The sequence below is a fragment of the Sapajus apella genome, unplaced genomic scaffold (assembly GCF_009761245.1).
Source record: "Sapajus apella isolate SASKATOON/1434 unplaced genomic scaffold, GSC_monkey_1.0 scaffold287, whole genome shotgun sequence".
Classification (NCBI taxonomy): Eukaryota; Metazoa; Chordata; class Mammalia; order Primates; family Cebidae; genus Sapajus; species Sapajus apella.
In genome coordinates this window covers 26,383-51,175 of record NW_022437227.1, presented here as the reverse complement: position 1 = coordinate 51,175, position 24,793 = coordinate 26,383, and the positions used below count along the sequence as shown (strand labels likewise).

General features: G+C 35.9%; 1 protein-coding gene across 6 annotated transcripts in view; it reads right to left on the bottom strand.

Annotated features, from left to right (window-relative positions):
* Positions 1-469: 469 nt before the first annotated feature.
* LOC116545552 (zinc finger protein 91-like) overlaps positions 470-24,793 on the bottom strand; it is a 42,780-nt gene continuing 18,456 nt past the window's right edge. Inside the window, exons 2-5 of one of the 6 annotated variants that reach the window (XM_032272098.1) lie at positions 20,373-20,494; positions 16,777-16,903; positions 15,543-15,638; positions 470-4,980 (exon numbers count right to left, since the gene is read on the bottom strand). In XM_032272098.1, coding sequence (XP_032127989.1) covers positions 2,243-4,980; positions 15,543-15,638; positions 16,777-16,903; positions 20,373-20,408 — 2,997 coding nt within the window. In that variant the 5' untranslated portion in view covers positions 20,409-20,494 and the 3' untranslated portion in view covers positions 470-2,242. Of the gene's footprint in view, positions 4,981-12,200; positions 12,416-15,542; positions 15,639-16,776; positions 16,904-20,372; positions 21,115-24,793 lie in introns of those variants that run through there. The other 5 variants (XM_032272097.1, XM_032272099.1, XM_032272100.1 and 2 more) reach the window with 5 other exon arrangements.

Below are 24,793 nucleotides of genomic sequence, written 5' to 3'. Positions count from 1 at the left end.
ACACAATGAAACGCCCTAAAAAATATATAAAGACACAAATTATGAAATTATATCTAAAAATCATTTTGTGTGCCCTACATTTTATGATACTTACTAATCAATCACCTTACAATGAATACTCCTTACACTGTAAAGCAAAAACTAATTATAAAAAACAGGAAAAGTATGGGGTCTGTAAAATAATAAATAAAAGGTAAAGACACAGATTTGCATTTAGCATTATTGAAGTTTGAAGCTTCCTAGCAAACTAGTCACCTTATGAAAATGTTTTGTTTCAATATTGTATTTTCTGAAAATAGGTAAAACTCATGCACACACAAACACATATTCTACAGTTCTATTACAGTTACAAAATATCATTAGACTAACGTGCATATTTAACTGTATGTGAATCAAAACTAAAAGCTTGTATGTGTAGGTAGTTCACATGTTCAAAGAAAAATATATTAAAAAATTTTAAAAACACTTCTTTGGGACATAGAAACGTATTTTATTTATACTTTTATATAGTTTTTATTATGACCATAAAAATAAAAGATACAGCATGAAGTAAACTGTGAGTTGAATTATATCATTATTTACTTTCCAAAAATTAATCTGTAAGGCTTTTATTGAATGTTATAATTGAATGCAATTATAACACTCCAATTTTCTTTTGTTAAAGTTACAGAACAATAATTTATTTAACAACTTTAATTTTGGATGATGTTCTATATGCAACACTCTGATTTAGTGTAATGCCTGGAGGGTCAGCCTTAGTTATTTGTACTGTGAATTACTGATGTTGACATAGACTTAATTTTGAAGTAAATGTTGTTTTCATAGTTACTGCATCTGTAAACATATATTTTACTATGAACTCTCTGATGTTTTCTTAGCTATCATTTTTGAATAATTCTTTAAACTCATTACATGTATTGGGTTTTTTTCCAATATACTATAAATTCCCTGATGTTGAACAAGTTTTGAGAAATTCCTTCAGGTTCTTTTCTCTAATACAAACTCTGCACAATAACATCTATGAAACAAGTAATGGTACTACAAGCCTCTTTATATTTTTAATGTTCCTCTTAAAAATGAATGCTCTTCTTCACTTTAATGACTTATATTTTCTGAAAGCTATTTTGACAATAATTGCACTTACAATGTTTTTATTAAGTATAAACTCTTGGATGTTGAGTAAGATATGAGCCGGTATCAACAGCTTTTCCACTTGTTATATTTGTAGAATTTTCCTCGAGTATAAATGCTTTCTTGTGCAACAAAATGTGAGTACTAGCTGAAAGTTTTGTTGCATTTTTCAAACAAGTAGTTTTTTAGAGTGTCAATTATCTTACTAGCAATCAAGAGTGACAACTACTTAAAGGTTTTGACAGATTCTTAACATTTCTGCGGTCTAGGATCACTGTATTTATTTTAATTTTTAAGTTTGAAGTGTTGTGAAAAGACTGTCTCATCTTTCAGGTTTGTAGAGTTTCTCTTCAAAATAAATTATCTTATGTCTCCTGAGAATCGAGAAGTTGTAAAAGGCTTTGATACATTCTTTATGCTAGTATGATTTCTCTCCAGTATGAATTGTGTGTAATAAATGTTGAGAACTTGTTAAAGTCTTTGTCACATTTTTCACATTTGTTGGAATTCTCTCCAGTATGAAATACCTTATGTTTAGAAATGGTTAACAATATACTAAGGGCTTTGTCACATTCTTAAGGTTAGTAGCTTCCATCCATTGTGTATTATTTTATGTTCTGTAGGGTTTAAGAACTAGTTAAAAAGTCTGCCACATTCTTCACAAGCGTCAGAATTCTCTCCAGTATGAAGTTGCTTATGTTTAGTAAGGGATGAGAACTGGTAAAAAGCTTTTCCATGTGCTTCAGTATGAAATATTTTGTTTACTTAGTGCTGATTCACAAAAGTCTTTGCCACATTCTTCACATTTGTACAGGGTTTCTCATCAGCATGAATTCTGTTTACTAAACGTTAAGAATACACCAAAGCCTGTGCCACACCGTTCACATTTGCAGGATTTCTCTCCATTATGAATTGTTTTGTTAAGATTCGAGAAATGGTTAAAAGCTTTTCCATATTCCTCATATTAAGCTTCTCTGAAGTATAAATTCTCTTGGCTTGATGGCTGGTTAAAAACTTTGCCACATTCTTCGTATTTGAAGGCTTTCCCTCCACTATGAATTCTCCTAAGTGTAGTAAGGTGTGAGGACCAGTTAAAAGCTTTGCCACATTCTTAACATTTGTAGGGTTTCTCTCCACTATGTATTCTCTCATGTGTAGTAAGGATTGATAACCGGTTAAAAGCTTTGTAACACTCTTTACATTTGTAGGGTTTCTTTCCAGTATGAATTATCTTATGTCTAGTAAGGTGTGAGGACCAGTTAAAAGCTTTGCCACATTCTTTACATTTGTAGGGTTTCTCTCCACTATGTATTCTCTCATGAGCAGTAAGGATTGATAACCGGTTAAAAGCTTTGCCACATTCTTTACATTTGTAGGGTTTCTCTCCTGTATGAATTATCTTATGTCTAGTGAGGTCTGAAGAACAGTTAAAAGCTTTGGCACATTCTATACATTTGTAGGGTTTCTCCCCACTATGAATTCTCTCATGTGTAGTAAGGATTGATAGCCGGTTAAAAGCTTTGGCACATTGTTTACATTTGTAGGGTCTCTCTCCAGTATGAATTATCTTATGTTTATTAAGGTCTGAGGAGCAGTTAAAAGCTCTGCCACATTCTTTACATTTGTAGGGTTTCTCTCCAGTATGAATTATCTTATGTTTACTAAGGTATGAAGAACAGTTAAAAGCTTTGCCACATTCTTTACATTTGTAGGGTTTCTCTCCAGTATGAATTTTCTCATGTGTAGTGAGGATTGATAACCACTTAAAATCTTTGCCACATTCTTTACATTTGTAGGGTTTCTTTTCAGTATGAATTATCTTATGTTTACTAAGTTGTGAGGAACACTTAAAAGCTTTGCCACATTCTTTACATTTGTAGGGTTTCTCTCCACTATGAATGCTCCTATGTGTAGTAAGGATTGATAACCACTTAAAAGCTTTGCCACATTCATCACATTTATAGGACTTCACTCCACTATGAATTCTCTTATGTTTAGTAAGGTGTGAAGAACAGTTAAAAGTTTTGCCACATTCTTCACATTTGTAGGGTTTCTCTCCACTATGTATTCTCTCATGTGTAGTAAGGATTGATAACCGGTTAAAAGCTTTGCCACATTCTTTACATGTGTAGGGTTTCTTTCCAGTATGAATTACTTTATGTCTAGTAAGGTCTGAGGAACAGGTGAAAGCTTTGGTACATTCCTTACATTTGTAGGGTTTCTCTCCAGTATGGATTCTCTTATGTTTACTAAGGTGTGATGAACAGTTAAAAGCTTTGGCACATTCTTTACATTTGTAGGGTTTCTCTCCAGTATGAATTCTCTCATGTGTAGTGAGGATTGATAACCACCTAAAAGCTTTGCCACATTCTTTACATTTGTAAGGTTTCTTTCCAGAATGAATTATTTTATGTCTACTAAGGTGTGAGGAACAGTTAAAAGCTTTGCCACATTCTTTACACTTGTAGGGTTTCTCTCCAGTATGAATTCTCTCATGTGTAGTAAGGATTGATAACCACTTAAAAGCTTTGCCACATTCTTTACATTTGTAAGGTTTCTTTCCAGAATGAATTCTCTTATGTCTATTAAGGTGTGAGGAACAGCTAAAATCTTTGCCACATTCTTTACATTTGTATGGTTTCTCTCCACTATGAATTCTCTCATGTATAGTAAGGATTGATAACCACTTAAAAGCTCTGCCACATTCATCACATTTGTAGGATTTCTCTCCACTATGAGTTCTCTTATGTTTAGTAAGGTGTGAAGAACAGTTAAAAGCTTTGCCACATTCTTCACATTTGTAGGGTTTCTCTCCACTATGTATTCTCTCATGTGTAGTAAGGATTGATAACCGGTTAAAAGCTTTGCAACACTCTTTACATTTGTAGGGTTTGTTTCCTGTATGAATTAACTTATGTTTAGTAAGGTCTGAGGAACAGTTAAAAGCTTTGGCACATTCTTTACATTTGTAGGGCTTCTCTCCACTATGAATTTTCTCATGTGTAGTAAGGATTGTTAACCGGTTAAAAGCTTTGCCACATTCTTCACATTTGTAGGGTTTCTTTCCACTGTGAATTTTCTCATGTGTAGTAAGAATTGATAACCGGTTAAAAGTTTTGTCACATACTTTACATTTGTAGGGTTTGTTTCCTGTATGAATTAACTTATGTTTAGTAAGGTCTGAGGAACACTTAAAAGCTTTGGCATATTCTTTACATTTGTAGGGTTTCTCTCCAGTATGAATTTTCTCATGTGTATTAAGGATTGATAACCGCTTAAAAGCTTTGCCACATTCTTTACATTTGTAGGGTTTCTCTCCATTATGATTTCTCCTATGTTTAGTAAGGTATGACGAACAGTCAAAAGCTCTGCCACATTCTTTACATTTTTCGGGTTTCCTTCCAGTATGAATTATCTTATGTTTAGTAAGATCTGAGGAACAGTTAAAAGCTTTGCCACATTCTTTACACTTATAGGGTTTCTCTCTACTATGAATTTTCTCATGTGCAGTAAGGATTGATAACCGGTTAAAAGCTTTGCCACATTCTTTACATTTATAAGTCTTCTTTTTAGCAAGTCTTATCTTATATCTATTTGAATATGAAAATGTATAAAAGACCTTTACATATTTGTAACATAAATATGTCTTGCTCTGTGTAGCCATCAAACATTTCTTAAGTTTACCATAAACTCTTTTGTGCATTTTACAACCATCCACACTTTCACAGACTTTTCTTAGTGGTACATGTTTATCTCCACAGTTTCCATAACTTCTCAGTATCACTTTTGGAAATAATTTTTTTGTGTCCTGCTCTGGCAATAGGTCTTGAGCAAAATAAGAACACATAACTGAAAAAAAATAAAAATAACAAATTACTCCACTTGCTAGACTAAGATTTGTTTACTCTATATATCTAACCCATGAAATTATACAAACTGCATAAGCAAGATGGCATAGAAAAGTACCACAGGCCCAACTTTCTTCATAGACATATAAATCCAACAAAAAGATACTGACCAAAACACATTTGTGGAAGATTTGTAAATAAGTTACTTGTGTTCAGTACCCCAGGTGAGCACAATGCAAACAATCACATAGAACAAAATGTCTGTTACATTTACCCTACACAGACCCAACAGAGCTCTTCCTGCTCCCCAAACATGATGTAGTGTCTTTAGAAGTAACCTGTCAACTTGTTTTTTTATAACAAAAATAAACAAATAAATAAGTAAATAACATAAACCCCAGTAAAATGATGTTTCTATTTCTGGCTTCTAAGAGTCTTTTCGAGCACTGGTTTCTGTCTTCCATGGCATTAAATACTAAAAAAAATAGTGGTGGCTAATATGGTTTGGTTCTGTGTTTCCACGTAAACCTCATTTTGTATTGTAGCTCTCATAATTCTCATGAGTTGTGGAAGAAACCTGGTAGAAGCTAATTGAATTCTGAGGCTATATATTTTCTAGGTTTTTCTTGTGATAGTTAACAAGTCTAACAAAATCAGATAGTTTTTATAAAGCAGAGTTCCTTTTCCCATGCTCCCTCTCTGACTGCCATCATGTAAGATGCCACTTTGCTTTTCTTTTGTTTTCTGCCGTGATTATAAGCCCTCCACAGCCATGTGAAACAGTGAGTCTATGGAACTTTTTCTTTATAAATTATCCAGTCTTAGATATATCTTTATTAGCAATATGAAAGCAGACTACTACAGTAGTATTCTTTGGAATGACAGTTTGAGTCACTAAAACCAAAGGTAAATGCCACAGCAGTAGAGAGATTGCAGTACTACACAGAGAAAACACATGTAGCAAATGAGGACTGGCCATTAAATAGAAACACTAAGAAATTTCTTTAACTAAAAATAAACAAAAAAATTTCAGAGAAGATACATCGTAAGAACATGTCTGAGAGACTCCCAGAATCTCTAGCTAAAACAATTAGTTTCAATGTATGTCAGAAAAAAAGCTACATTATAAAGACTGTGACAGGTAGATTTTCTTTAAATGTCCAAATCTCAATCAAAAATTACAATGCATAGAAAATGTTGCAGCAAAATAACCTCATATAAAAATTATAAACTGTTCAGAAAGCAACTATAGAAAATGAAGATGTATAAATTTTTAAAAATTTAAATAAATTAAATACTCAGTGAATGAAAGAGAAACACAGACAACTATAAAGAAATTATAAAACTAGAATAAGCACAAAAATATTAAAAATATCAAAAAATTATAAAGGCAAAAGATATAAAAAGTAAAAAAATTCTAGAGGAGCAAATGATGAAAAAAGATAGAAGCTCAACAAATAAACTAGGATACGCACAAAGATATTTATAACAAACACACATATAAACACAATTTTAAAAGTCACAGATGAAAAGAAAATCTTGGGTGCCCCAAGAGAAAAGTGATGTGTCGTTTACAAGCATAGTCCTTTAAGATAATCAGTGAATTTGCCAATAAAAAATGTGCAGGCCAGAAGAAAACTGCTATAGTCAAAGTCCTGAAAAAAAAAAAAATTGTTAAATGAGAATAATATCAACAGCAAAACTGTTCTACCAAATACCAAAAAAACTAAAAAGAAACCTTCCAAAATAACTAACTTCTGAGAAAGTATATTGGCACTGCATGTTTGCTACATATCAAAAATGATAAAATGAGTTGTTTTCACTGAAAATAACATGATTCAAAAAAACAGCACCTAATTACTGGAAAATACATTCTCAGAAAGATATACACATACAAAGAAATTGAATTCTTTAGCATTATCATAATCATGAAAAAAATTTTTAAATTATTCTTTAAAATTTATAAAAGTCTAGAAATATTTATAAACATGTTAATAAATGTAAAACAGAAATATAATTAGTAACATAAATGACAAATGAGAGTAAATGTAATAGAGAATACTTGCTTGCAACTGAAGCTATTTTTTAGAATTTTAAAGTATATTGCTGTATCTTTTTTTTTTTACAAAGGTAATCAAATGTCAACTTTATTTACTGAAAACTATAAAAATAGCATAATAAGTTTGCTCTTATTGTAACCTAAAATTCTGAAAGCCAGAAAATCTAATTATCATGCTCTAGCTAAAGTAGCTAATGCTTTCTTTATCCACAAGTAACTTTCACTTCACGGAATTTGGGCTTCTAAAACACATAGGAATACTTGTATCTGTAGGATTCTGTTGGGAATACTTATATCTGTTGGGTCAAATTAAACAGTAGAGCTGAAGTTATTCAAATACATTCAAACTACACAGATCCCTTATAAATTAGCAACATAGTAGGAAGAAAAAGATACAAGAAAAATACATCCTAGAACTCATTAACAAAATTATTGGTGTATTGTCTATACTAGCAGAGAGTAGGTTTCTTGGTCTGCTATATAAAATTAACAGCAAGAAAAAAAAGTGCAAGAATAAGGTTTATGGCTGAAGTGGCTTGGTGTCATAGTTCCTTATTCCAGCATTCTCAGAAGGATCTCATCCTCTAGACATGCAGAAACTGCAGGGACAGTATAACATTCCTCTTCTTGATGCATTCTTAACTTTCCTAAGCCCAATTTTCGTTAGTGTCCTTTCATACTTCCTAGGACCTCTGCCTAATAACATGTATCTGAATCTTGCCATCCTTTCTCTCTGCACAAACAGCAATGAATATTGAAAACTAAAAATTTACACTGATAAAATAAAGTTGGATAATTCTCTTGAGTTGTATACAAAAAAACAGTTTAAATAAAATAGACAAAATAAAATAACAAATCTCTTAGAAACAAAATAAGGGAAAGACATGACATTGGTCTTGGCAACATTTTCTTAGATATAACAGTAAATGCAGGAGCAACAAAGGAAAGAAGAGAAACATTTAACTACATTGTAATTCAGTATTTCTGTACATCAAAGAAAACATTCAATAGAGTGACAATGTCTTTTAGAAAATGAGTGAAAATATCTACGAATCACATGTGATCCGAGTTAATATTCATAATATAGAAACAACTCTTAAAATTTAAAAAGAGTTGACTAATTTGATTTAGAAATGGACAATTAAATGAAATATTAGAAAGAAGTATTTGAAAGAATATAAAAAATTACTAATTGGTAGAGAAATGCACAATTATAATGAAAACGAAAATCACCTCACACCAATTAGAATGGCCATAATAAATTTTTTAAAAGCAGCAAATTCATTGATGATGCAATATAAATAAAACACATGCTGACTGTTGGAAGACAAAAATACAGTCATCATTTAAAAATGTTATGAATGTTTCTCAAATAATTAAACATAAAAATATCATCAAATACAGCAATGTCAATTATGAATCTATATCCAAAGTATGCAACTCGGGACCTGGAAGATATATTTAACCACCTATGTTTATTGTGCCACTATTCACAAAAGCCAAAAGGCAGAAGCAACTCAGTTATTTTTTGATTTATATACACACCAAAAAATGTAACATATATGTATGGTGGAATAGTATTTAGCCTTAAAACAAATCTTGTCACATTTAAAAATCTTAGATATTAAGATAAATCTTGATAATATTACCTAAACTAAGCCGGTAACAAAGCATTGAATACTAGATGATATCATTTACATGAGATATGTCAAGCAGTCACATTTATAAAAACAGAAAGGGGAAGAAGGTTTCTCAAGGGCTGAAGGGAGGGTAAAAATGGGCAGTTGTTTCAGTTGTTACACGTTTTGAGTTTCAGTTTTACAAATGTAAAATTTCTGGAAGTGTTTTGAATAACAATGTGAATATACTTCACATGCCTAAAGTATGCAGTGTTTTTGTTGTTGTTGTTGTTGTTTTGTTTTGTTTTTAAAGGAAAGAGTAAGGCCAAGCGCAGTGGCTCACACCTGTAATCCCAGCACTTTGGGAGGTCGAGGTGGGTGGATTGCCTGAGGTTGGGAGTTCAAGACCTGCCTGACCAACAAGGATAAACCCGGTCTCTACTAAAAATACAAAATTAGCTGGGTATGGTGGTGCAAACCTGTAATCCCAGCTACTCAGAAGGCTGAGTGAGGCAGGGGAATTGCTTGAATCCAGGAGGTGGAGGTTGCAGTGAGCCAAGATCACACCATTGCACTCCAGCCTGGGCAACAAGAAAGAAATTCCATCTCAAAAAAAGAAAAGAAAAAAAAAAAGGTAGAATATTACTCTCATCCAAGATTCCAAGATGAAGTGTTAATGGCACAATTATGTATCACTGTAGCCTGAATGAAACTCCCAGGTTCAAGTAATTCTGTCCCATCAATCTCCCAAGTTTCTGAGACCACAATCCCAGCCACACGTGGCTATTTTTAAAAATATTTTGTAGAGAGTAGTTCTTTATATGTCTACCAGGCTGGTCTGAATTTTTTTGGGCTCAAGCACTTAGATAAAATATTTTGAAAATAATAGAGCTATGATGCCTTTTAGCTCATGGCTGTCACTCTAGTGGGATGCTTAGCCCAGCAAAGTGTGGTCTTATAAATCTCATAGTAGGTCATTGCCTCTGGAAGGAAAACAAAAAGTGACACCAGTTCCTACCTAAAGTTAGAGACATCTGACACTCTGTAATTGAATCCCAAAAGGGGAAACCCCTGGCAGAGATTCTGAGGTCTGGTACTAAACCTTACTCAGAATTTTCTCTCAGGCTGGGCACGGTGAATTATGCCTGTAATCCCAGCAGTTTGGGAGGCCGAGGCGGGTGGATCACCTGAGGTCAGGAGTTGGAGAGACCCTGACTAACAAGGAGAAAGCCCATTTCTACTAAATGTACAAAAGTTAGCTGGTCATGGTGGCATATACCTGTAATCCCAACTATTTGGGAAGCTGAGGCTGGAGAATTGCTTGAACCTGGGAGGTGAAGGTTGCAATGAGGTGAAAACAAACCATTGTATTCCAGCCTGGGCAACAAGAATGAAACTGCATCTCACAAAAAAAAAAAAAAAAAAAAAAATCCTGACATTTACATTACCGCTTCACCCACAACACTGTATGTAATGTGGAGTTTACTGCCGAATGGGAAAGTGAAATGACATTGTACGTATATAGGCTTTTGTGCTGTGGTTCTAAGCAGGGGGTTTAGTTAACATGAGATGCTCTCCCTTGGTGCTTGTTGGCCCCAGAGTTCCTTAGAGTCTGGCAAGGTTGAGCTTTTAAACTGCCTTACCCAAAATTTTGGTTCACAGCCTTTATTGGATAATTTATTGGGCCAAACAAAATAAAACCAGTGTGATGGTACTGCTATGTCATGGGTAGGGTTTCAAGCTATTAGATCTTAGTTTGTGTGTATACATGTCTACATGTGTTTCTTTATATACTTATTTTTAAATGGTGTGCCTACCAAATTGGTCTGTAAGTAAGAGTGCTTATGTAAGTAAGTGTAAGCAAGTGTTTTGGTTTTTTTTCTTTCTTTCTTTTCTTTTCTTGAAGACCGAGTCTCACTCTGCTGCCCAGGCCTGAATGCAGTGGCATTATTCTGGTTCACTGCAACCTCCACCTTCCAGGTTCAAGCAATTCTCCTGCTTCAACCTCCTGAGTAGCTGGGATTACAGGTGCACTGCCACATCCAGCTAATTGTGTATTTTTAGTACATTTGGGGTTTTACAATTTTAGTCAGTCTAATCTCAAAATTCTGATCTCAGGTGTGCTGCCCACCTTGGCCTCCCAAAATGCTGAGATTACAGGCATTAGCCAACGTACCCAGCCAGCAATTTTTAAATACATATGACTTTAGCATAACTTAAGTAAATAAGCTAGCTTTAAAATTATTGCTAAAATAAAAATAGAACTGTCTTCAAAATGTAGACGTACAATTCAAATTATGCAACTCAGAAACTAGGTTGGTTAAATGTCTTAAGGTCACTAACTGCTTCTTTGGCTTTTGAAAACTTTTTGACTTTTCTGCTTTACATGTTGGTAAGAGCAGGAAATATATGCCATCTCTCTAGCTGTGCCAGAAACAGTAAAACCTGACCTGTACCTAAGTCCATAAAACTAAAATAACTTGCCAGGCATTTCACCAAAACTAAGGATTACTAACAGTTGCCATTATAACATGTAATTGAGACTAGAGAAAACAGATTTTCATGCAAGGTATGTAAGGAAAGTGAAATATGTCTTCAGTAAAAGAAAGTAAGAAGGTGTGAATATGCAAATTTTTGCCTAGTTTAGAGGATTAAAGGATTGTTTTTAAGTAAGTTACAAATAAAAGTTTAAACAAGTTATGGAAAGTCAGTAAAAATTTTAAACAGAATCTATGTGTGAACATATTGACTGAATTCAAAGAAGTATTATTTAGTTTTTCCATAAATTGAACACTGGAATAAAAGAACAAGGGTGTCTTAAGGCGCTGATCTACTCTTTAACACAAATTTGTAAAGGGTTATAAAAGTTTAATAAGAATCACACCTCATGGTCAATTTGGTTAAGATTGGATAAAATTATAAGGTTTTATTTAAAAAGTTGGGGTTGACAATAATAGACTAATGCAAGTGTGAAATTTGGCTTTCTTTCCCTTGAAAAAGGATTTTTCTTTTGACTTATGAATAAACCATCTAAAAACAAAGATGAAGAAAAGAAACAGATTGTTTGAAAAACTAGACTTTCCCTCCTGACGACTTTGTGCTTAAACAAAAAACAACAAAACCCAACTTTATGTCTTTTAAACAGATGACTTGTGGTAATCTAAATTTCTAGTAAGTCTTGAGCCTTTATAGCTTTAAAATTGTCTTTTCTAACCCATAGTTTTGGATGCCACAGAGGGCCCCTGGGGCATCCAAGGGAGAGGTGAACAGGACTATTTGACATAGGATTATTGGTCAGGGAGTGTTTGATTTTCAGGTAACAATTTAGTGAAAAATGTTAATGTGTATTCCAAAAGTTGTATGGAATTTCTAAAGTTCTGATGTCTGAGTCTGTGTTATCAATCATAATTAAAATTATTGTGTTAGGTCATTGTAAATCACAAAGGTGACTAAATTTCTTTTGTCAATCATGTTTTTCACTGAGGGAGAGTCGAATCTTCCCTCCCGGATGCAGCAGCAGCTGTCTGACTCACTGCTACAAACCTGGACCTCCTGCTCCACAAGGACAAGCAGGAGCTCTGCCCCTTTTGAGTTGGTGGGGTTGGAGCTTGGTGGGTGCAGCTGCAGCCATCCTCCCAGGTGGAAGACATGGGCATCTCTGGTGCCTACATACTTGGAGTCCTGGGAAGGTCCTCTCCCATTTTTGCTGGCTTGGAGGTGTCTGTTCCTGCTAAAGGCCTCTCTCCTCTCCCAGCACCTGTATACTCCAATCTCAGACCAGGGTTTTAGTCAAGCCGGGGGCCATAAATGGCAGCAGGAGGCAGACAGATTCCTTAGCAGAAAAGAGTGAGTCCCTTGTAGAGCGCCACCTTTAGGGGCCCACAGACGACAGCAGGGACTTCTGGTGCCTCTTTTTGGCCTGCCTATGGCCACCCATGGACCAATTGTAATGCACTTCCTTCCTTCTGAGGTCCAGAAAAGCCCTGGCTTCAGACAGAGGGCAGAGGACACAGAAACAATGTGATGATCAGTTGCAGAGACAAACAACCTTCTCTGCTGGCAGCTTCAGAGACCTGCAGAGACCTCAGAATGACCTGCCTGCAGAGTGAAGTAACTCTCTTCAGGGCCTTCTCTCTGCTGAGAGCTAAATACTTGATGGGATGACCTGCGTACAGAGAAGAGCTACCCACTGTGTGTCTCCTCTGAACTCTTCTAACACTAAATAAAGATCCTCCTTCTTTTCTTCATCCTTCACTTGTCTGCATATCTTATTCTTCCAGGATGCAGAATAAGAACTCAGGCAATGGTGCCACTCATCACAGAGGTTTCCAGGAAAAAAACTGACACCTCAAAGATTCTGTAACACAAACATAGCATGTATATTCTAACATATTGTCCTAAATGTCTGAATCTAATGTTGCAGACAAATTTGAAATAGGAAAAAGAAAGTAGAAATGTATAGGGATAGTAACATCAGTAAGACGGAAAAAGGTGCTTTATTTTCTCATTCCCCCAGAGCAAGAAAATGTGTCAGTCATTTCAGACAAAATGCCTATATAATAGAGTTAGACACTATGGCTCACACCTATAATGACAGGTACATGGTACACTGAGGTTGAAGAATTGTTGCAGGAAAGGATTTCAGGACCAGGCTGGTTTATGTGGCAAGACCCCATATCAAAACTAAGTGCCTTTAACAGAGCTTTGAGATCCAGGAAAGAAGTTGTGAAACTCTGCTAAAACCCAAAATTGACGAGTGTTCTTTTCAGAAGGCAGGCCCTCTTTAATGTAGGTAACTGCAAGACCTCTGCTCTTGGCTAAAGAACCAGGAAATGGTCCACCCAACTTGGTCTCACTGAGAATGGTGAACTTACTCTGTAACCATCGCAAACTCCTCCCAGCAACCATCTGGGAGAGGCCCTTTTCCCCCAGAGGCCTGGAGAAAGATACAAATTAATAGCCATGCAGGCAGGTCTGCAGACCTTGGCCTTTACTGTGATTCCAGAAGCAGTCTGATGACTCAGTTTCAGCTTCCTGGACCACACAGTTCATGGCCAGTTATGCCTACATAGAAACCCATACAGTGACTTAGAAAAATTCTCTTTGGGGCTGGGCATGGTGGTTCATGCCTGTAATATATCAGCACTTTGGGAGACCAAGGAGGGTGGATCACGAGGTGAGGAATTAAAGACCAGCCTGGCAAAGATGGTGAAACCCTGGTTATACTAAAAATACAAATGTTAGCCAAGTGTGGTTGCAGGCACCTGTATTCCCAGCTACTAGGAGACTGAGATTGAGAACTGCTTAAACCTGGGAGGCAGAGGTTGCAGTGAGCCAATATTGTGCCACTGCACTCCAGCATGGCTGACAGAGTGAGGCTCTGTCTCCAACAACAAAAAAAAACTTCTCTGGTATTCAGTGAAAGCCATACTCATCCGCACACTGATATAAGGTCCACCATATGCAGACCCAACTGCGGACACCTCCCTTAGTGTCTTCTCTACAAATCAAAGTCCTAAAGGATATTCAGTCTGTCTAAAAATAAAATGGAATTAACAACTACCCAAGTTCTTTGCAACAAGCCAACTAAAGGTGAACCCTAGTGTAGACTCAGAAGTCTTGTAACAAACCAAACTACAAACCTTCTCCACTACAAACCCAGAGAGCATCCCATCACCCTGGGCGCCTAACAAAAGAAAATCTTTACCTTCTAAAACCATTTTACAAAAACTTGAAGAGGCATTTGCTCCTTCAAATTCACAGACACCAATGCAAAGCTATACTGTATCCATTGTCAATGCTTCTATTTTAGCATAGCACTGAAAGTATGTGTCAGAAGAGATAGACAAAAAGTTTTTAAAGACATTGAAATTGAAGACAAGTGAAAAGTTGCTGTTTCTAGATTATATAATCTTATATATAAAAAAGACTATAAACAGTACATTAAAACCTGTCTAAACTAATAAACACACTCATTAAATTAGAAAAATATAATAAAATTAAATTACAAGTATAAGTTATGGTTCCACATACTTAAAACAAACTCTCTGATATAATAGAAAAACAATCTATTTGGAATAGCATTGTTTTTCTATTATAAAACAATAAATTTCTAAGAAAAAAATTAACCAGATGTAAAAAATATTTACAATGAAAAACATATCAATAAAAAAATTAAAGACAAAAATAAATTTAAATTTTTTATGTCTATGGATTGAAAGAATAAATATTTTTAAAGTGCCATATTATCCAAAGTAGTCTATAGATTCAATAAACTCCCTTTCAAAATTTCAGTGGTATTTTTCTCAAAGTAATGAAAAATACAATTATAAAATTTATGTGACACTACAATAAACTCTGAATAGCCAAAGCACTCTTGAAGAAAATGAATAAAGCAGAAGGACATCATACTTTATAATTTTCAGCTGTACTTCAAGTCTACAGTAATAAAAAGTGGATGGACTGTGTAGAAAAATGAACAACAACAAAGATGGGACATAAACCACCACTCACACATTTCAGGCATGATGCTAAAGAGAACTTAAAACAAGAGTTTATCATAGAGGTTTCTCAAAATTATGCAGATATTTTTGTGTTCCCCATAACAATGGAAAAGCAGTCAGATTGTGCAGTCTCTTACAATTCACGAAGAGGACTTTGGGCTCTCATTGTAAACTTGAAAGAAGATCACCAAAGAAAAAGAAGAATCTTTAGAAAATTTAAAAACATAAGACAGAAGGTACCTCTGTGTGAGAGCAAAATACAAACTCCTCAGGCATCCCAGAAACTATTTCCTTTGGAACACAGCTTCCCAAATCACATTTTAAAGACTGGCTTTCTCTTTGACTTTTGGACCTCTCATTAGTTGCATTGATTTTCACATACCTGGTGGCTTGGCTACAGTCTCATGCCTCTTCATATTCCAAGGCTCTTTTCCTTGCTCCAGATAGGTGATCAGGGCTGGCTTAGACAAAGCAATACCTGTTTTATTAAAAATAAAGAAACGTGAATGTTGTTCATATTCTCCAGTTCTCGTTAGTAATTTGCTCTGTAAGAATGACAGAATAGCCTCATTAATCCCAAAATAATAATTTACAACAGAATTTTAATATTTAGAAAATATTTTAAATTTATATATATATAAAATTTTTTTTTTTTTTGAGACGAAGTTTTGCCCTTGTTGCCTAGGATGAAGTGTAATGACACAATCTTGGTTAACTACAACCTCCACCACGTGGGTTCAAGCAATTCTCCTGCCTCAGCCTCCCAAGTAACTGGGATTATATGCATGCACCAGCACCCACACATAATATTTTGTATTTTTAGTAGAGACACGGTTTCTCCATGTTGGTCAGGCTGGTATCAAACTTCCGAACCCAGGTAATCTGCTCACCTTGGCCTCCAAAAGTGCAAGGATTACAGGCATGAGCCACTGTGCCCAGCCTAAATTTGTATGTTTCTAATTTAACCCCCTAGTACTACTGAATCAAAAACTGGTGGTGGAAGGCCAGGCACAGTGGCTCATGCCTGTAATCCCAGCAGTATGTATGACAGAGGCAGGCAGATCACCTGTGGTCCAGAGTTAGAGACCAGCCTAGACAAAATGGTGGAACCCCATCTCTGCTAAAAATACAAATAAAAGTAGCAGGAGGTTGTGGTGTGTGCCTGTAATTCCAGCTACTCAGGAGGCTGAGGCAGAATTCTGTGAACCCAGGAGGTGGAGGCTGCAGTGAGCCAAGCTTGCACTACTGTACTCCAGCATGAGAACACAGCAAGATTCATCTCAAAAACAAAACAAACAACAATAAATTTTAAAAAAAACTGTGTGGGTGGCAATTAGATTTTTAGGTGTAGAAAACAGTATTTTAAGCCACCAACTTTCTGTCATTACCAATAATCTAGAGTGAAAAATACAGATCAGCTTAGGAATGTGGATAATTCAGATCAACATGAAACATCTTGAAGATATTCCTCTCTACACAAGTATCCAAACTTTTTTTCAAAACAGGTATCTTAAACTTATCTATACAAAGCAAAATTAACCAAAAACATTTCACAAAAAAAATAAAATAAAAACCTTTAGGGTATATTATGAATTGTGTATTGAAGTTATTCTCACCAAGGAAGACGAGGTTTCTGTAGTTCTCTAGCATCACATCTCTGTATAAATTCTGTTGTGCAGTGTTCAGGCATTGCCACTCTTCCAGAGAGAATTCTATGGTTACATCCATAAATGTCAATGGTCCCTGATAAACACACACACACACATACACACACAGATTTATCAAGCAGCCATGAGCAGAATTTTTAATTTGACTCAAGATAAAATAAGAGTAAAAAGAAGTGCTTCTAACTTATGGGAGCAGATGAAATCTATAAAATAATTCTCAACACAGAAATATATTCTAATGTATTCTCTAACTCTGTGTAAAGAGACTAGCATAACCCACAACATTGGTGAATATATAATAGTTTTCTGGATTACAAAGTATAAAATTCAAGGCAAAAACACAAATGTACATTATTTTATTTATTTTTTTTTAATTGCATTTTAGGTTTGGGGGTACCTGTGAAGACATTCAAGATTGTTGCATAGGTACACACATGGCAGTGTGTACAAATGTACATTTTTAAGTGCTGTATTTGCATCAAACCAAATGAGCTGTGTACATTTTTCAGATGAAAAAGACATGTTGAGTTAGAAGGTACCTCTCAAATTTCAATGTGTACAATGAACTGGAGATCTTTTCTGGCAGATTATTTTTTTCAAAAGATCTGAAATAGGGACTGAGTTTCTGAATTTCTAACAAATTCACCAGTAATGTAACTGTTTTTGGCCTGATAAGAATATTTTGTCAAACATCCAGTAAATGAAAGAACCTGTTTTTCCCAGTTTCTCTGGCCTATAAACACAAGGAAAGAGATTTCTGCAAATTGGCCATGTAATTCTAATTAGAAGCCTGAGCTGATAACCACTTAGCTAAGAATTACCTCTCAAGTTTGAATGACCTTATAAACTCTTGGTAACTGTCAATGCTGATGCTGCTCCCCCTGGCCTCATCATTAGAATTAGTTAGAGAAAACAGGCACAGCACAGAATCCCTTACGCTCAGCAGTCTTGTCACAACACATATAATTCTGGTACAAATGAAGACAACAAGTCTCCATCCTACAATATCATATTATTTGCTGGATCTTTAGAAGGAAGTAATGACTGAATAAGTCTGCATTTGGAAAACAACATGTACACAGTTATTAATGCAATGTTTATAAAGCAAGTACAATGTGATCAAGAGTATGTTACAGAGAACTATGCTTGGAATAACATATTATGAGATTTAATCTTCATAACACTCTGGGATTAGTACTGTGTCTAATAATTCCCATTTTTTAAATAAAAAGCCCAGCATTTTTATTTACTTTTCTGTTTCTCTGTAATTGGTTGTTAAAAAGAATGTATAGAATAAAAACTAAATATAGACAGATGAGAGGGATACAGAAAAAGAAACAGGTTAATGCAGTTTAGAGAAATTATTATTGTATTTATGTTTACTTTCTTGTTAATCATTTAACAACTACTGGATATGAAGGGATAGAAAACAAGTTGCTAAACGGAGAGTCTCTGCAAGTGCTGGTGTTAATAGAAAATTTAAAAATTAAGACCTTAAAATACATATTTGATGTTTTTCATTTATCTCCTTTTGGGTTTCAGGAAATTGTGTGCAACAGCTCTAGAAAGGTAGCAGGATACATCAAGGCACAGTGACCCACGCCTGCAATTCAGGCACTTTGGGAGGCTGAGGCAGGCAGATTACGAGGTCAGAAATTTGAGACCAGCCTGGCCAATGCAGTGAAGCCCCATCTCTACTAAAAATACAAAAATTCGCTGGGTGTGGTGGTGTGCGAAGGGTGCTAAGGAGGCCGAGGCAGAAGAATTGCTTAGAATCCCAGAGGTAGAGGTTGCAGTGAGCTAAGATCACAGCACTGCACTCCAGCCTGGGCTACAGAGCAAGCCTCTGTCAAAAAAGAAAAAAGAAAATAAGATGCCAGGATTCACCACCCAAACTCTGATTTTCTCAGAGTTCTGAGAGTTCTGAGAGTTCTCAGAGTTCTTTTCTCAGTTCTGAGGCAAGACTCTAGGGTGGAGCCAAACCTAAATGAAGCCCCCAAATAAGGTGATTCTGAGCAGAACTGAGTCCGGGAGAGTAGAAATGTACAATTCTACTCTCTATGCCTCTAAGAGGAATTTCCAGTTCTGTTTTTCCTATGTTTACTTAATGCCATTTACTTAACTTAAATGCCAGAGTTTGTGTAATTTTTATCTTTTTTAGCCACTGTGTCTTCAATTTTATAACATACACTAATAGGCAATTAAAACAAATCTTTTAAGATTTTCTAGGATAATTTTCTTAGAAGATAAATATGTATTCTTAGCAAGGTAAAATAAAAATAGTAAAAACAACTATTCTGGCCCTAAATATCTCTTAAGATGATGACGTCAGAAGTCACAATAATATAAAGTGGCCCAAGTAAACCCTAAGATTTCTTGCATATGTCTATTTATTGCACCAATCTTATAATTCTTTCTTTTTTCTTTTTTGAGATGGAGTCTCACTCTATCACCCAAGCTGGAGTACAGTGGCATGATCTCGGCTCACTGAAAACTCTCTCACATTCAAGAAATTCCCTGTCTCAGCCTCCTGAGTAGCTGGAATTTTAAGCACCTACTACCACGCCTGGCTAATTTTTGTATTTTAGTAGATACAGGGTTTCACCATCTTGGCCAGGCTGGTCTTGAACTCCTGACCATGTGATCCACCTGCTTCAGTGTCCCAAAGTGCTGGGATTACAGGTGTGAGCCACTGCACTCAGCCCCAACTATATGATTTTTCATTCAACAATGTATCTAGTTGCTAGTCTAGAATAAAATTTCCTGGATGGTAAAAAATGTAACTGTTTCAAATATTTTCTGAATGGCCATAAAAAATAATTTAAAACATACTTTATTTGTTTGAATCTCCAGGTCTTGTTTTCCAACCAAGTTCCAGGAAACTGGAGAAACTTTCATCTGGATACCAAAGACATCTTTTGTATGAGGGCAGGAACAAACACAGGCTGACTCATTTCTCTTATAGTGAGACTTAGAAGGATTAACCACTCTTGTCTGACTGACACAGTTCTGCTCTGGATATCCTCAGATTTCTCAATGACACCAAACTGACTGTGAGAGGGCTTCCAGTAAGCATGGGCTGATGGCCCAATGGAGCCAGGCAGGGTAAACTCAGGCTTATTCTAAACAGAAAATGGAACTGCCCTGGTGTAGCTCCAGAACCTGGATTATCTTCTCCTGACTAGCTAGCTCTTGAGTAAGAGGAAGCAGAATAATACCGTACTATAGAATCACATTTTACAGGTAGGTGTAGTTGTGATTATGCTCTGGATACACTGTGGTCTTGAACTCTCACTCTGAAGATGCTTTTTTACACATGCAGATTTTGCCATCTGATTCTGTTTACACCTGGAGCCTCTCACATAAATATAGCAGGTCACTGGGTAAGAGATGAAAAGCTCAAAGAGCCACATTCTCAAAAAGAAACTTTAAACATTCATTGTTGACATCTCACAATGCAGAAAAGGCCTCTTGTTGGTTTTCAGTACATTTTTTATTCTACGTCTGGCCCTGTTTTGTAATACCAGGCAGAGGCCAGAACTTACGTGCAGATTCAAGGTGGGATCAACCAGGCTCTGCATTCTTGGGTGTTACAGCAAGTGGAGTACAATCAAATGAGAAAGCCCCTCTTACAGTTGCTCTAGTACATTCTAAGTGATATGTCCACCTAAAAAGAAAAAGCCAAGTCAATGTGAATATGAGTAGACAGTGTATTTGAGCCAAATTTGAGGACTGTAACTTGGCAGCAAAGATTTAAGTTGCCTGGAATCTATACTTTAATTAGCAGTAGTTACCAGTGAATTTGTAAGGGTTAAAAAAAGGACAGAGAATGGGCTGATACAAAAATTCTTATTTATTTACAGAAATAACATTAATTATTGATTGTATATAAATAGTCAAGATTTAGGGTTTTGGTTATGGTACCCAGTGTGATATTAGTAGTTTTATTTGTAGCTACTAATGGCAACAGCAAACAACTTTAAGAGATAAATATAGTTCAAAGGTGAAAAAAATGACAAAATTTTGCTCTCATTTTAATGTATCTGAGTTTGACAACTGAAAGAATTTGTATTTCTCAAATAAAAGGTTTTTTTCCCCCAAATCTCAAGATTCAGAATTTGGATCTGCAGTTTTAGGTACTGGATTGCTGGAATAGCAAGATATTACCTGCATCTTTGGTCATTATAGTAAGAGGAAATTTTTGGGCCTTTTAGCAAGAGGAGGAAGGGAAAACTGGAGATTCTCATATCTACATGTCATTACTCTGACAGGGTTTCTGGGTCAGCCTCATGGTCTGGGAATCAGTTTCAGGTCTGAAACGAACGAGTCACCGAAAGAGGTAAAATGACTGATTGCTGCCCTGTGAAGTTTGTAAAAATCTGATCTAGCCTCTCTAGAAGTGACTGAAGGAGACTACAGATAGCAAATACGCAGAGACACAATTCTACCTGCGTATTCAGGGGACAGCATGCACTCTGCAGCACAATTATGAGTTTAGTGGAAGGCAGAGGGGAAAATACTTGCTACAGTTAAGCTTGGTTGGCACCTTATGTGTTTATATCATTTCTGATTATTCTAGACAGTATTGGGAAAGTATAATTAAAAGAAAATTTTTCTCCAGCCCCAGAGAAACTCCACAATAATAGAAAGAGAAAAAAAATGTTTTATTATGCAATTAAACAAGAATGTTACATATATCAAAGTCAATCTGCTTAAAAAATTGCACAGACAGAAAAATGATCACCATAATTATTACAGAAGTAGAAGAATTTATAGCAGATCACACACTGTTCATTCTAAATTCACCTGGTAACTAGGGTGGCCATCCATGTATGCTAATTGGTTATATTCAGTAACAAAATGAACTTTTCACAGCTTCATGACAGAAGGCAATTTTGTACCTTGAAGCCAGGTGCCTGCTGAAGGTAGACACTGACTCTCCAAAATAAATGGTTGAATAGGGTGCTACCTTTCTGGCTTTTTACATTTTAAAGCAATGGCTCTCTACTCCCTGAGCACTAGAGGCTATAGCCCCTCCTGCTTGCCCACTCCTGGTGGCTAGTGTCCTCTCTTGACTCCTACCATCCAACACAGAGGCACAGCTCACAGCACACAGCTTACAGCTGACATTTCACATCTTATGTAAACCTCAATTGCCAAAGCAGCACTCCAGTGCCACATTAGAGACTGAAGCCTGAGCTGTAGGAGGACAGCCTGCAATCCTCCTGGGTAGAACTGTAGCTTACAAATAGTGAGAATAGGAGCAGTGTTTCAGCATCAGTTTCTGTTTATAATGCTGTCATACAAAAAATACTGCTGGATTTCTAGCATGAGTCTAGATAGAGACAGAGCCAATACCTCTCACTGTGACCATGCACCTCATTAACAGATGCCATGAGATACTAAAAGAACTTCTGAAAGACACCCAAAGCTTTAAAAAGAAAAAAAGCTCTCAGTCAGAGCAAGATTACATTGAAAAAAAAAAAAAAAGTTAAAAGCATCTTAAGAAAAACATCAGATTACATACAAGATTGTCAGCCAGAAAAGATTTTCCTTAAAGAAATTTATCTCTAGGCATCACACTACCAGATTTCAAACTATACTACAAGGCTACGGTAATCCAAACAGCATGGTACTGGTACCAAAACCAATGGAACAGAACAGAGGCCTCAGGTGCAACACTACACTTCTACAACCATCTGACCTTTGACAAATCTGACAAAAACAAGCAATGGAGAAAGAATTCCCTGTTTAATAAATGGTGTTGGGAAAACTGGCTAGCCATGTGCAGAAAGCAGAAACTGGACCCCTTCCTGACACCTTACACTAAAATTAATTCCAGATGGATTAAAGATTTAAACATAAGACCTAACACCATAAAAACCCTAGAAGAAAACCTAGGCAAAACCATTCAGGACATGGGCATAGGCAAGGACTTCACGACCAAAACACCAAAAGCATTGGCAACAAAAGCCAAAACAGACAAATGGGACCTAATCAAACTTCACAGCTTCTGCACAGCAAAAGAAACAGTCATTAGAGTGAATCAGCAACCAACAGAATGAGAAAAATTTTTTTGCAATCTACCCATCTGTCAAAGGGCTAATATCCAGAATCTGCAAAGAACTAAAACCGATTTACAAGAAAAAAACAAACAAGCCCATTCAAAAGTGGGCGAAGGATATAAACAGTCACTTTACAAAAGAAGACATATACAAGGCCAACAAACATATGAAAAAATGCTCATCATCACTGGTCATTAGAGAAATGCAAATCAAAATCACGCTGAGATACCATTTCACGCCAGTTAGAATGGCGATCATTAAAAAATCTGGAGACAACAGATGCTGGAGAGGATGTGGAGAAATGGGAACATTTTCACACTGTTGATGGGAGTGTAAATTAGTTCAACCATTGTGGAAGACAGTGTCGTAATTCCTCAAGGACCCAGAAATAGAAATTCCATTTGATTCAGCAATCCCATTACTGGGTGTATATTCAAAGGATTATAAATTATTCTACTGTAAGGACACATGCACACAAACGTTCATTGCAGCACTGTTTACAATAGCAAAGACTTGAAACCAACCCAAGTGCCCATCAATGATAGACTGGACAGGGAAAATGTGGCACATATACACCATAGAATACTATGCAGCCATCAAAAACGATGAGTTCATGTCCTTAGTAGGGATGTGGATGAATCTGGAAACCATCATTCTCGGCAAACTGACACAAGAACAGGAAATCAAACACCGCATGTTTTCACTCATAGCCGGGTGTTGAACAATGAGAGCACATGGACACAGGGAGGGAAGCATCACACACTGAGGTCTGGGGGGAGGCGGGGAATAGAGGAGGGACCGCAGAGCAGGGGGAGTTGGAGAGAGAGAGCATGGGGAGAAATGTCAGATATAAGTGATGGGGAGGAAGGCAGCAAATCACACTGTCATGTGTGTACCTATGCAACAATCTTGCATGTTCTTCACATGTACCCCAAAACCTAAAACGCAATAAAATAAAAATTTAAAATTAAATAATTAAAAAGAAATTTATCTCTAAACACTCAAAGTGTACAGCTACTCTCAGCATGAGAAACATAAGCACTATGAAGAAAAGGGTCATACTCTCGGCAGAATTTTATAAGTTTCTCTTTTATCTCTGCTGCTCTGTCATCTCCTGCCATTGAATGGGGGATCTCTATTGATATACATCTCACAATTTCCACCAGCACTGTTTGATGGAAATTGGACTCTGATTTTGTTCATATAGTGGAATATATTTAAGCTCAGAACATAGATAACTGAAGAGCTATTATAGTGTTTGGATGGCCACATCACTTGTGTTTATTTGCCCTGTAACAGTTTATTTGTTCTGCAATAGCAGCATTCAAATTTAGTAAAATAAAACACACTAAACTTACGCTTACCTATAGTTATCACTACTAGATAAATTAAAGAGCGTGTCAGACTAATATCTCCTGTAACAATTTGGTAGTAAATTTACTTCGGACACTAGATATAAATATCTAAGTATAAATAATTTTAATGTAGTAGTCATAATGTATGTAGGATTTTTTAAAAATTGTCTTTAACCATAATTCAATTAAAGCAGTTTAAATTTAAAAAGTATTAATGACAATATTAATATAACTATTTAAGAAATGTATTTAGGCCAGGAGTGGAGGCTTATGCCGGTAATCTCAGCACTTTGAGAGGCCAAGGCATGTGGATCCCTGGGGTCAGGTGTTTCCAACCAGCCTGGCCAACATGATGAAACCTTGTTTTTACTAAAAATGTAAAAAAAAAAAAAAAAAAAAAAGAAAGAAATGAAAGAAAGAAAAAAGAAGCCTGACATGGTGGTAGGTGCCTGTAATCCCAGCTCCTGAAGAAGCTGAAGCAGGAGAATCACTTGAACCCTGGAGGTAGAGGTTGCAGAGAGCTGAGATCACTCACATGAGTGCACT